Source organism: Acyrthosiphon pisum, chromosome A1, assembly GCF_005508785.2.
Source record: "Acyrthosiphon pisum isolate AL4f chromosome A1, pea_aphid_22Mar2018_4r6ur, whole genome shotgun sequence".
Classification (NCBI taxonomy): Eukaryota; Metazoa; Arthropoda; class Insecta; order Hemiptera; family Aphididae; genus Acyrthosiphon; species Acyrthosiphon pisum.
In genome coordinates, this window is record NC_042494.1 from 90,052,520 (window position 1) to 90,065,875 (window position 13,356).

Genomic DNA, 13,356 nt, shown 5'->3' on the forward strand with positions numbered 1-13,356 from the left:
TTCATATACCTAACTACAAAGTTAATAATTTCACTAAAATAAAATAAAAATATCACTACAGAACAACACAACCGCGGACCCCTAAAATCAACACGAGGACCCCTGGAGGTCCGCGGATCACCAATTGGGAACCGCTGCCTTAAATAGTTAAATCATCAAAATATATTATTTTTATTTTTGCAAAAATAATTTACTTTCATCAAGCACTGTGAAGTTGATATTGAAAGCTCAAAATCAGAACGTAGTTAAGACTCAGACTCATAAAAAGACACCTAATTGAAAAAAAAACTGAAATTAACACTATACTTGATTTTATACAGTACAAATAAAAAGTTACTAATTGGCTTTTTATGAACTTTTTTTATCATGTACAATAGCAATTAAAATTATCATACCTCCGTTAAATCCCTGACAAATTAAAACTTATTTGAGAAATAAAATGACCAACACTAAACTATCGGAGATATAGCAGCTCTTTCAATTGAAAAAACCTTTCAAAAAGCTTAGATATGGTAATTATTGTGGACATTTTTCTGCTGTTCGTCATAAATTTAATTGTTTTTATTTTTTTTTATTGGCAAAATTAAAATTATTGCGCTTGTCTTTCCAAAAAATGAACATGCTCTTATCTGCCCTTTCATGGAAAAATGCTTGTGCCGTGCCTGTATTTTAACAAAAAAAACTGGCTTTTATTCAGAAATAGTCAAGTACAGATTTTTTTGATTATTATAATATTATAATATTATAATATCAAGCATTGCTTCTAAAAAAAATATTCTGGGCGGAAATGTTCATAAAAATGCCTATATTATACATTCTATTAAGAACTGGTACGTACCTACCTACTTACTTTTGTTTCTTCAACTGATTTATTTTTAATTTAAAACTACTGAACAGTTAAAAACTATATGATAATACAAAAGTGATTATTTTCGAAATTTAAGTGGCGAGAACCATTTTTTAACTTTATGGCTACCACAAAAAAATGTTTGAAAGAAATTTAAATGTTAAAATTAATTGTTTAGAATATTAAATATATAAGTACTGATTATAATATACTTAGTAAACTCATGTAAATTGTCGTGGTTGTGGAAGGAGCAGGTTACAATAAATAATTATCAACACACGTATTCGTTTTTAAAACTTTTTAATAAAAGACGTTCAGGTTATACAATAATTATAATATATATATGCTAATGTTAAATATAAATCAATTTAATTCGACGTTGTAAAAATTCTATGTCTCATCATCGTGTTATATGTTGAATACAATGCTCCGACGGTGTATATAATTCCGATTATTAAACAACCTCCGCCATATACGTAAAACTAGAAAATTAAAAAGTATTCTTTATACGGCGGGTTATACATAATAATATGCAAAACTAATATTTACAAAATTTGTAACAATTAGGCAAATTAATATATTATATACTGTCATTTGACATGACGTATGAGTGTATGAGATCCAACGGCAATACTTAATAATTAGATTAGTCTAGATTTAATTTTTTTTTTGCCTTAAATGACTGGTTACTAGTGGTTAGTTAGCATTTCTCGTACCACCTTCTTTAAGTCTTCGAATATTATGAGAACCAACAGTGGACATAATAAGGGAATTTTAATTGTTTGGTACTTGATAGTTTGAGAGAGTAGCGTACTTAAACTATATATTTAAATAGAGAAGAATAGGGGATAAGAAGGGGGTACAATAAATAAATTAATAAATTGGTTAATATCAGAGGCGTGCTCAGAAATGTTGAATGGGAGGAGATAAAAAATTTTAGAAAATTACCTGATCAAAAATTGAGAAATACAATAATTATAAATATATTGTAAGTACATAAATATTTTTCAAGTGTACTTGGGTGGGGGGTGGGTGGGTTGAACCTCCTATAGTTGGATTGCCACTGTTAATTTTTTTTTTCCATTTTAAGTTTTTCACTTGAACAAAAAATAACTGTAATATTTAGTTTTAGGTAGTATAAATAGTCAAAAATGGTTTTAATAATCCAACTAATTTCAACCAAGAACGATGAACAATAAACATAGAAAATTATTAAAGATAATTTGGTGTGTACTAATGGCAACTAAAATTACGTATAAATTGCGGTGATAATACTAATAACTTTACCTGTGATCTAATGTCTAACATGAGTCCTATAGGACTATTTACAACCAATGTCAAACACGTTTGCAGTAAGAGTGACATGAATGTGTTAACTCCAAATACCAATGCATAGCTGTCTGCAGGTATATTTTTGGCTACTTCACAACTAAAACAAATAAATATTTTTCATGAAATGATTAACAAAAAACACGTTATTAATTAAATAAATAATGAACTTAAAATTTAATTCAAAAAATGTAAAAAAAATATATATTTTAAAGTTTAAATTACTATTAAAATTATATTATAATAGGAAAAGTTTTATAAAACATACTGGGTATATATATTGCAATATTTAAAATGAAGAAGAGAATAATTATTTATTAATAATTAAAATACCATATTTTAATACGTTGAATTTCATTATACTTACTTCGCTGCAGTGGCCATAATATGATAAAATGTTCCAAACATAATGTAGCCAACATATGCGTGTGATAATAAAGTATCTTGAGCCATTATCAACAATAATATGCCTTGGCCTAAAGTTAAAATACCTACTAACCACCAACTTGGTATTGTAATGATACCGACCAAATAAACTCCCAGTGTACCTTCAAAAAAATACATTAATACAATTAGACTAGATACTCTTAAGGATTTTAATTTTTGAAAATGTATGTGATAATGTTATAAGACTATTAAAGTACCTATTGATAAACAATTGCATTAAATGGAACCATTGGCACAATTAAAAGGGCTTGGGGTGCTGAGTCATTTGGGGATTTTAGCCACCAAGATTTTAAAGTGATTTAAAAAAACAATTATCAATAACATATTTTTTTTATGACAATCCTCTTAATTGTACTGTTTTACATAAATATATTGTTATGTCAGTCAAATTTTTGGAACTGGCAATGAAAGATACATTTACAAAAATTGGAATGTTATTGGTGGAAAAAAATGTTTAAAAAGGTTATGCTACCCAAAAATAGACAACATAAACTAGGATATAAAAAAATTTAGAGAATATTGATTATTATACATTTTATCATAAATTATTTCCACTATTAAGTATTAAGACAATGTTATACCTTCATGTGTTGTCACTGTCTTACAAATGTAAAACTTAGCAATAACTGTTATACAAAAGTAAGAACCACTCAGGCTATAGTTCAAGCTATACAACCAAATGTCCACACTATAAAGAGGAGAACATTTACTGTGCAACAATATCAGAACTAAAAAAAAAGTTATTCAAGTTTGAAAAACTCAAAAATAAAATAAATTTTTAAACAATAATAACTTATTTCTTATTTGTGATATCGAAAAAATAAAAACAATGTTGCACAGTAAATATCCTCCTCCAGTGGCGCGTTGAACTCATTTTTGTTGAGGAGCAAAAATGTATACAAGGTACCCACCCACCCACCCCCTTGAAGTTTATAACGGCATTTCCAATTCAGCAAAATAGTTTAAATTAAAAATGTACAAAATATGCGTACATTTGTAATGATTTGTATAATCGGATATGATATTTCTACGATATATATCTAGTCACCTAGGTAGCTAGGTATTTTGTGGCAGGGGGACCACCCACCCACCCACCAACAAAATTTTAAAGGAGCAATTGCTCCAAAATAATACCTTGACACGCCACTGTCCTCCTCTTTATAGTGTGAACATTTGGTTGCTTAGCTTAGACTACAGCCTGAATTGTTCTTACCCACACAAAACAGTTTTTGGTGTGTATTACATTTGTAAGAAGGAGACAACACATGCGGGTGTAGGGGCGTCCCCTTAATAATGGAAATAAATTATGATAATAATATGTTGTATAATCAATATTCAATACAGGTTTTTATGTCCAATTAATGTAGCACACATACTACTTAAAATACTGATCGATCATTTTCTGCAATGCATATGTAATTTGAACTTGGTTGCGTACTTAAATGTTTTAATTGTGTAATGTGCCAATTATTAATTAATTATTAAAAATATTACAATAATAAATAAACTACCCAAAACGGGAATATCACCACTAGCGCTCGTAAATAGTGTGCCCATATAATGAAAACAAATGGATCAGCATAATAGTCATAACGACCCTATTATAAATTATAATTTAGAGACATGTTATAAACAAATAAACATATATCTCTTGGACCTTGCTATGCAACAAGCGAAAGCGTGTTAGGTACAAGAGAAGGCTTTCTTATGTAGTGTTGTTTGGCATGCAGATATGGTACAATATTTGTAAGCATTATTATTTTTCTTACTTTAAGTTACAACATTTCTGGTAATTATTGTGGTATTTTAAATGCAGCCCCACGTTGGGTTCCAACACGACCCAGAGATTATTAGTCTAGTGGTCTACCAACTGATCTAACCTAGAAAATCCTTAAGGGTATTGGAAGCGGTGATTTTCTGTTTTCGTCTAACACATGTGGAACATAACGATTGATCTAGTGAAGCAATAAGAATTCTAAAAACAGATTTGAATTTTTTGTCATGTCTACTTAAGATCGAATTTCCCACATTTTTTGATTTTATTCCCCTAAATTCTTAAAATTGAAAAAGAAAATTAAATATTTAAATTTTTGGAGAAAATAAAATCAAAAAATTTGAAATCTGGGAAAGTCGATCTCAAGTAGACTTGACAACAAATTCAAATCTATTTTTAGAATTCTTATCACTTCAATTGATCAATCAGTACGTTGGAATGATAACACATCTAAATTCCTATATTCCACATGTGTTAGACAAAGACAGAAAACCTCCGCTTCCAATCCCCTTAACATTATATGTATTCTGTAATATAAAGTCATTTCTAAAAAGCAAAATTTTTTTAATTTGAAAGCACAAAAATATATTGGGCAGTTCTTAAAAATCCTTTCCCCAAGCTCAAGATATGGCTATAGCTCGACCAAGATTTTAGACCTAATTGCGCCACAGAACAACACTATAATGAACTTAATTTTTTTTTTAATTCGTCACTAAATTTCAAATTTTAATACCTATCAACAATTATTACAAATCATATTTAAAAAGAAAAAAAAAAATAATGAAAACAATTATATACATACTTATTATCGTATAAATAGCTTCAACCATTCCATTATCGGTCACTTGCAAATCCGTGCCATTTTGGTATATTTCTTGCCATAATGATTGGGAATACGACATACACTACATAAATTAACAATGTTTAAAAATTAAAATTTAATATTTCAAATATTTTAAATATAATAAGAAATAAACTCAATTAATATATATTATTATAAGCAATACATTTATATTTTCATAGATTGTATAATTTATAAATTCATTTAAGGATAGCCTGTATTTTAAGATAATAACATCTCATTTTTTAGATTTAAACTTCAACTTACAAAATAACTTAAATTATGATGGTTATATATAAAAAGTTATATCATTGACAACTAGCTTCCTGATTATAAATTAATATGAATAAAATGAAAATATGACTACCTGATCATAAATAGGTACATAAAAATACAAATTTGTGTATACTCTATTAATTTAATTTAACATTTGAATTTAATGAAGACTAAAATTTAGTAAAATTTGTTACACTTACAACAATTATAGTCAAAAAATGCTTAACATTTTTTTTTTAAGTCTGGTGTAATCATTATTAACATACATTGTATTCGTTATTTATTTAATTCATTAATATTTTTATGTTTTTCACTTTCTTAATATTTTAACTTTGAAGCGTATTTTTATATTTAAAAAACGTCAACCTTCACTATAATGGGTAAAGGCTTAATATAACACTACACAACTAAATAAATTTTTCTATTTTTGAACGACTTAATTTTTTTATTTAAAATTCTAGAAATATTAAAATAATCACCATAACCAATTACGTATATTTACGTATATATATTATAAAATAATATACTTAAAACATGTGTAACTTGCATCACTTAATAATATCATCTCTTTATTATTATCAATCTAATCTATTAGTATGCTATATTACTACAAGTACCTACTATAACAGTTAACTTAATCGGGATAACCTTTTGTTTGGTGTACATTAATTAAAAATTATATTTGATGAAATTTTTGCTATCATTTTGTTCTAGGTACTGGTTTTCTATAAAGAATTATTAAATATCATATGACACCATGCGCTGCAGTTTAGCTTTTGGCCGAGTATCTTATTATTATGTATTGTCACACGCACGCAAGTATTTAATAAAATCATCCTTATAGAAATCGCCAATATTGATGTATATAATACACTGTATAGTATATATAGATATAAATTCATATAAATATAAATGACGATGTGAACAAAATATTACCATAATGATTATTATTATCGATGATTTTTCAATTATAATTTGATTTTTTGTAAGTAGATAATAAATTACCATAAACTATTCTAAACATCGAAAAATTAAAATTTGATTAGCATGTGTTGTCAGATTTATACTATAAATACAATATGTATCTGTAGCTAATACATAACTACACGTGAGTACGTCACTATAAAACCTATATGCTAGGGCTTACAAAACGAAGGATACAAAATAGTCTCTGCCTCATGGCCTACGATAATATTATGTTATAGAATATAATAATAATATTTATTTTCTTTGTATTATTAAAGAAAACTTGTCGTTGTGGCCATTGAGAGTTCCGACATATAATGTTATTATTATAACAAGTATTATAGTATTTCACGATAAGTAGACTTGCTTACATTATATGAATTTAACTAACTATATCGCCGGATTTGACAATATTACTATTATTGTGTATCTTCTGTGTCAACTAAAATAAATAACACATAAGTACAATTTTACGAGAAATAACAACAATTTATCGGGAATACAGTACACAACATAAAATTAAATATTTAAATATATGGAATTTTTTTTTATTATTAAAAAAATGTTATTGTTGTATTTGAAAAGGAACCGGTTAATATTATTTTAAATCAAACATGGTACAAACCATAAAAATTTTTTTTAAAGAAATTTTGGTTTTGTGAACTTAATACGTATTTTTTATCAACTTATAATATTTGAAACACAATCTATTCTTTATCATCCAAATAAATTTTTTTTTTGATATGATATTAAAATATCTACTAAATAAAATAAACTATAAGTATAGGTACGATAATGCAAATAATTAGTTTAATATCATAGAATGAACTTTTTATTTTTGAATAAATATACTAAAGAATCTCTTCTTTTTAACAACGTATAATGGAATATTTTGTATACCTATTACCTACTATATTTTTTTTTCTAAATATATCTTATTAATTGTGATTTAAAATGTTGAAAAGTTAAAAGTGAAAAATAGGGGCAGACTTATGTAGTACACAAGTCGGAAACATCAGTTTCAGTTAATATATTACAAATTATCTTTTAAGCTTTTGTTTATTATTAATTTTTAAATCAATTCATTGTTATATTGTAATTAATGAAAGTCTATATTAATTAATAGCATCATATATATATATTTATGGTGGATATTCGAATTTAAATAAAGTTAACAAACCTATTTTGAAAAAAAAATAGATTCTGATTAAGAAACAGTCCGACCTGGCCCTTTTCATAGATCTACCCCAGGCAAAAATAGAAATAAGAAGAACATTAAATGAGCATTTGAATCATATAGACGCTGTAATTACCATATGTATGTCTGCTTTGTTGTAGATTTTACGAGACAATGTTTAACATGTATATGAGAAAGTCATGATGAAACAGAGCATAAACCTATAGATCATAATCATAATATAATGTGAATTATTTTAACAACTAAACTATAAAAAAATTATTCCCAATAAAAAAAATACGTCTAATTTCTTATAAATTATTCAATTTGATTATTACAAAATTAATCCGAACCTGATAATAAAAGCATGTGCCTAAAGCCCACCAGATGGACCACTGAAGAACATAACGGTTTGTGAAAGCCGTGATGAAGTCGGACCACAGTCTTTGACACACAGTTTTAGGTTTGGATACATTAACATCTATGAATTATATATATTTATATATTTATATACACACATAAGTATTATAAATGCAAAATATGTATTTTAAGTACAAAGTTATAGCTGTATGTAAACTACACTGAAAAAAAAATGTCAGATCACCACGTTAGTCAAACTCCACAACCCTTATCATTGATTCTTATTAATATTAGTATTTGTAAAAAAATTTAAATCTGTACCTATATAAGTAAAATGTACATAAATACTTATTTACGCAAGACATAATACAACTGTAATTAGAACACTGTATTTTTTCACTTTTCAGCGTTTATATATAAAATTAATAACTAAATATTTTTATTTAATATTGAAAAAGCTTTTAGATAGAAACAATTACAAACAATTAAAAAAATTACTTGTAATTATTTATACTAGTTATAGTAAGTAAATTATATTAGTTAGTAAGCAGGACGACCAGTCAGAAAAGAAATTGTATGTAATTGATGAATACAACATTCATCAAGATAATATTAAATTATATTTATTAGTACTATTTTAGTATATTATTATATTTTTTTTTTTCAAGTCAAAATATACAATCTATATCAGATGACATAATAAGTATATATGATAAAAGACAGATAACATGAGTGTACAAAAACGTGAGTAAAGAAGCCACCAATGATGACACTTTATTGTTGGTTTTTAAAAGTTATAAAATTAATTTACTTATTTAGACTTTTTTTTTTTTTTTTTAGAGATAAAATTATTAAAGGTCACTGCACCATTTGCATTTTAAACGTCTAGGAAGGCTGCCACTATAATATAGTCAATAATAATACATAATGTTATACATTTAAGATAATCGTATAAAACACCATCATAAATCTTTTTTTATTTTTTTGTTTAAAATTTAAATTTGTATAGGACATATAGCTATTGTAAAATAAATAAAAATTCTAGAATTTAGTAAATGTTCAGTTAAGTAGCATTAATTTGGAGAGAGATTATTATGATAAATATTCTGTATAATTAACATTTATATATTAATATATATATATTGTATATTGTACGAAGGTCGAAACTGGGAGTCTAGGGATCCGGACCCCCCCCCCCTCAACCAAAATGTTTAAAAGTAGGAAAATTTTAGCTGTGAGTATTATTTATCGACTATTGTATTAAGAAAAGTTTTAAATTTTTTAAATGCAGTAATAACGAAAATAATTTTTTTTTATATTTTGAACGTAAAAATGAAGAGAGTCAGTATATAATATCTATATTAAAAAAATATTAGACCCCTCCCTCCGATTTTTTGTCAGTTACGGATTTGTATTATATAAGGTATACCAATAATAATAAAAATATTATGCAGAGTGATTCACCAAAACATGCACACTCTTACTTTTCATTTTATAATAAATTTCTTCAAACTCTGATTTTTGGAATTTTTAAATATATACTTAAAGACCATAATATTATTTTCAAATTCTCGGAACTTTATTTATTATTTAAAGAGTATCATGAGGTAATACAAACATTAGTTTTTCAAATCATAAACCCTTTTTTTTACAGAAATATATTGAGTGGTATTCGTAAAATTCAAACAAGTAGTTTCTCGGGTATTAAAATTTTAATGCTAAAAATAATAGTTGTTAAAAATGGTTTTACAAAAATATAAAATAGATGTGATACCTATTGGATCTAGTAGATATTTATTAAGCTTGGACCATTTTTACAATTTATAAATATTGATCAATTAATAGTAATTACTAAACATTTTTAAATCACTGTATATCTCATATCTTCCAAACGGTAAACTACCAAAAAGTCCGGTACTTAGATGCATATAATTAGGTAAAAATAAAAATATGATGTGATGCACAGCAAAGTTCCAATTACTAATTAGTATTATTATAAATTGTTACCAAATGATTTACTAGACGAAATTAATAAATTTAGTCTTTGCGATACTTAATACATAATTAAACTGAGAAAATAGAAATGATTTTAAATATATTATGTACATTGTTTTTGTATGAATAATGATTTTGATATTTTTATATAGCTAGGTAATGACTTAGTAATCATAATTATTGCATTTTTTTTAAAAAAATATTATTTATATTACGATAGTTACTTAAACTGAGAAATCATTATAATATATTATTATATATATATATATATATATATAGGCAGGTACTGGACTTTTTAGGCTTGGGAATTATCTACTGCTGACTGCTTCAGACTTTTTTACCGTGATTCCTTCCAAACCCATTATCATGGACTTATCCTTAGTACGCAACAGCAATTTACGATCAAATCAATTTTGTTTTTCTGTTGTAATTAAAAAATGAAAAATCGTTAGGTAAATTTACACAAGACATTTTTTTACAGTATAATATAACTTTTTCCCCGCTCAATTTCATTTTTTGTATAAGTACAATGATTTATCATTGAACTCAAAGTAAACATATCATCAATAGTAATAAGTAATAATGATTAATGAATAAGTGATACTCAGCAGTAATATACTGAAATACTGAATATTCTTACAACTTACAACCCAAAAGAGCGAGTTTCCTGTTTTTTAAATACAAATTTATAGTAGAGACCAAATAATTCTTATAATTTGTTTGAAATTAAGTTTTTAAAAATATATTGTCATAAACAATTTTTATAACATAGTCTTTAAAGAAAATTGAGAATTAATATTTTAATATTTTAACTAAACCTAAATTATAATATAAATTATATTTAGTCGTTAGATGAATCTGATGCACTTTATATTTTATAGTATACGGTATCCCTAGCTAACATCGACTGTGCATTTATTCTACATAACGCAAACACAAATTATTTGAATTACATTTTTATTATTATAGTATAGGTATTGATTTAAAACACACATGCATAGTTAATTGATGCAAAATATTAGTCAGAAACTACATGTGCTAGGAATTTATTCTAGGTTCGAGCGTCAAGCCTACCACAAACATTTTGCAGCTTTACAATTATCACCCAATAATAAACCTAGAATTACCTCATTCCACAGAACAATATGCTCAAACCAATCAAACCGTAAAACATTCTACAAAATATCTACCGTGAGAGGCACAGCTACACCTGTCACAGGCATGCGCACAGGGTAGATCAAGACCTCAACCGGCTCTCTGGGGGTGACGCTACAGGTGGTGGTAAATTCTCCCAATTGTATGGTACACTCTAGCGAGTCAATATAATGTTTACTTGAAAAAAATATGTGAACTCTCCTGACTCCTGGTTCAACATTAGGTTTACCTGAAGGAAATATGTAAGCTCTCCCGAATTATTTTAAATATGTTATTGGCTACACTATGAATTAGCTATTTCTCTAGAGTCATCAATTTATATTTATATTTATTAATGTCCTAACAGATTTTCAAACTGAAGTCCACATACAAATTCAAAGTTACAATAAATAAAATAAAATAAATAAAACAAACGTTAAGTTTTTTAAATGTGGATGTTAAATTAAATTGAATTAAATTTAAATGTTTAGTATTATACTATATTATAGTTCACAACAGCTAAAGGGCATTGATTTTTATTATTATAAAATTTACTTTTTTTTAATGAAATTTTGTTTGCTAAATATATATTATTATTATTATTATTTTTTTAATAGCTATTGGACTTATTTAGGTACCTTGTAATAATATACATTAATTTAAATTAAATTTAGTGGTACCTCAGTTCTAGTGATACTTCAGCTCTAGTGATACCGGACTGTTTTTTAAGAGATTTTATACTGCAGGTGAGGTCAAAATAGTGCGGGCAATAGCAATAGCAATAGCAAGCTAGATGGTTTACCGGGGTTACTGGTCTTGACCGGGATGTCAATCCAGAATGTGGGTCAGCGTCCATATTTGCGACCCACGATCGGCATCATGCCACTTGATCACGATTCAGCGATTGTGAACCTCAACGCAACTTGAATAGCTTTTAAGGATAATATGAGGTGCGTGTACGTATGGTTGTAGGTATCAGAAATTAAAACCATGTATACCGATAATCATGGGACACCCAGTCATAAAGATCTAGCACTTATCTACTATTCTTTTTTTATATAGTTCTACATGTAAAAGGCAGCAGAAACGCAAGGCACGTTAAGAGGATGTCAACGCACTATCTGTTTTCTCTCTCTGGCCCACACGCACTATAGACAAAATGCATTTACACAGAATCATTTTTCCCATGTTTTTAAGTAATATTAGAGTAAAATCTCTTATTACAAAAAAGATAGAGAATAATATTTTTTGGGGAATGACATACCGATTTGTCTGTATATTATCTCAAAAGAATTTAAACATAATTTAAATTTACAAAATTTTTCTGTTTAATTTGAAAGTTGGATACTAAGTCAAATAACAATAAAATATAAAATTGATATAATATTCCCTCAAAAATATTATTCTCTATCTTTTTTGTAATTTTACTCTAAGATTACTTAAAAACATAGAAAAAATGAATGCGTTTTGTCTGTTACGCGTGGGCTAGAGAGAAAAACAAATAGTGCGCTGACATCCTCTTAAGACTTTTTAAAGTCTTGTGCTGTAAATATTTAACGATTTTAGGGATTAATCAATCCTAAAATCGACCCTCCACTGTAAAGCATAAACATTGTACGCTGTGTCTAGAGCGCCGGGCGCCCGGACATGTAATAGAGTACCGGGCGCCCGGTTACACTGTAGAGCGCCGGGCGCCCGGATATATTAAAGAGTACCGGGCGCTCGATTACACTGTACCGGGTCACACTGTAAATTACCTGTTGAGTATCACACCGAACTGCATTGGGCGCGTAATTTAAATATTTAATAATAGATTTTTATTAGGAAAACTTTAATTGTTTATTTGGCTTTTACCTACCTTTATATCCTTTCCATTGTATAACCCGATGATAAGTATAAAGCTGTACTAACCTATAAAAGTTAATTGCACTAACCTTGTACAAGTTATTCAGTGTTCATCAGTTATTTTTCAGTGTTTAAAGTAAATTATCTGTTATATATATAATTATTATGAAGCTCCAAGATAGCTATAAATCATTTGAAGAGTTCGAGAGCAGCTTTAGGGTCTACAAAGACGTGAATTTTGTAGATTTCTTTATAAAAGACTGCAAGACATTAATCTCCATTAACGCGAAATTTCCAAATGGCAGAATGATGACAGCATCCAGTGACTTAAAATATTACTATATTAAATTTTAGTTGTGTGCATG

General features: G+C 27.0%; 1 protein-coding gene across 1 annotated transcript in view; it reads right to left on the reverse strand.

The window, feature by feature from the left end:
- Positions 1-1,130: 1,130 nt before the first annotated feature.
- The window catches only part of LOC100169144 (thiamine transporter 1), a 19,736-nt gene continuing 7,510 nt past the window's right edge, over positions 1,131-13,356 (reverse strand). Inside the window, exons 6-10 of the mRNA XM_001946921.5 lie at positions 8,011-8,138; positions 5,200-5,302; positions 2,544-2,724; positions 2,135-2,276; positions 1,131-1,329 (exon numbers count right to left, since the gene is read on the reverse strand). Coding sequence (XP_001946956.2) covers positions 1,216-1,329; positions 2,135-2,276; positions 2,544-2,724; positions 5,200-5,302; positions 8,011-8,138 — 668 coding nt within the window. The 3' untranslated portion in view covers positions 1,131-1,215. The remainder of the gene's footprint in view (positions 1,330-2,134; positions 2,277-2,543; positions 2,725-5,199; positions 5,303-8,010; positions 8,139-13,356) is intronic.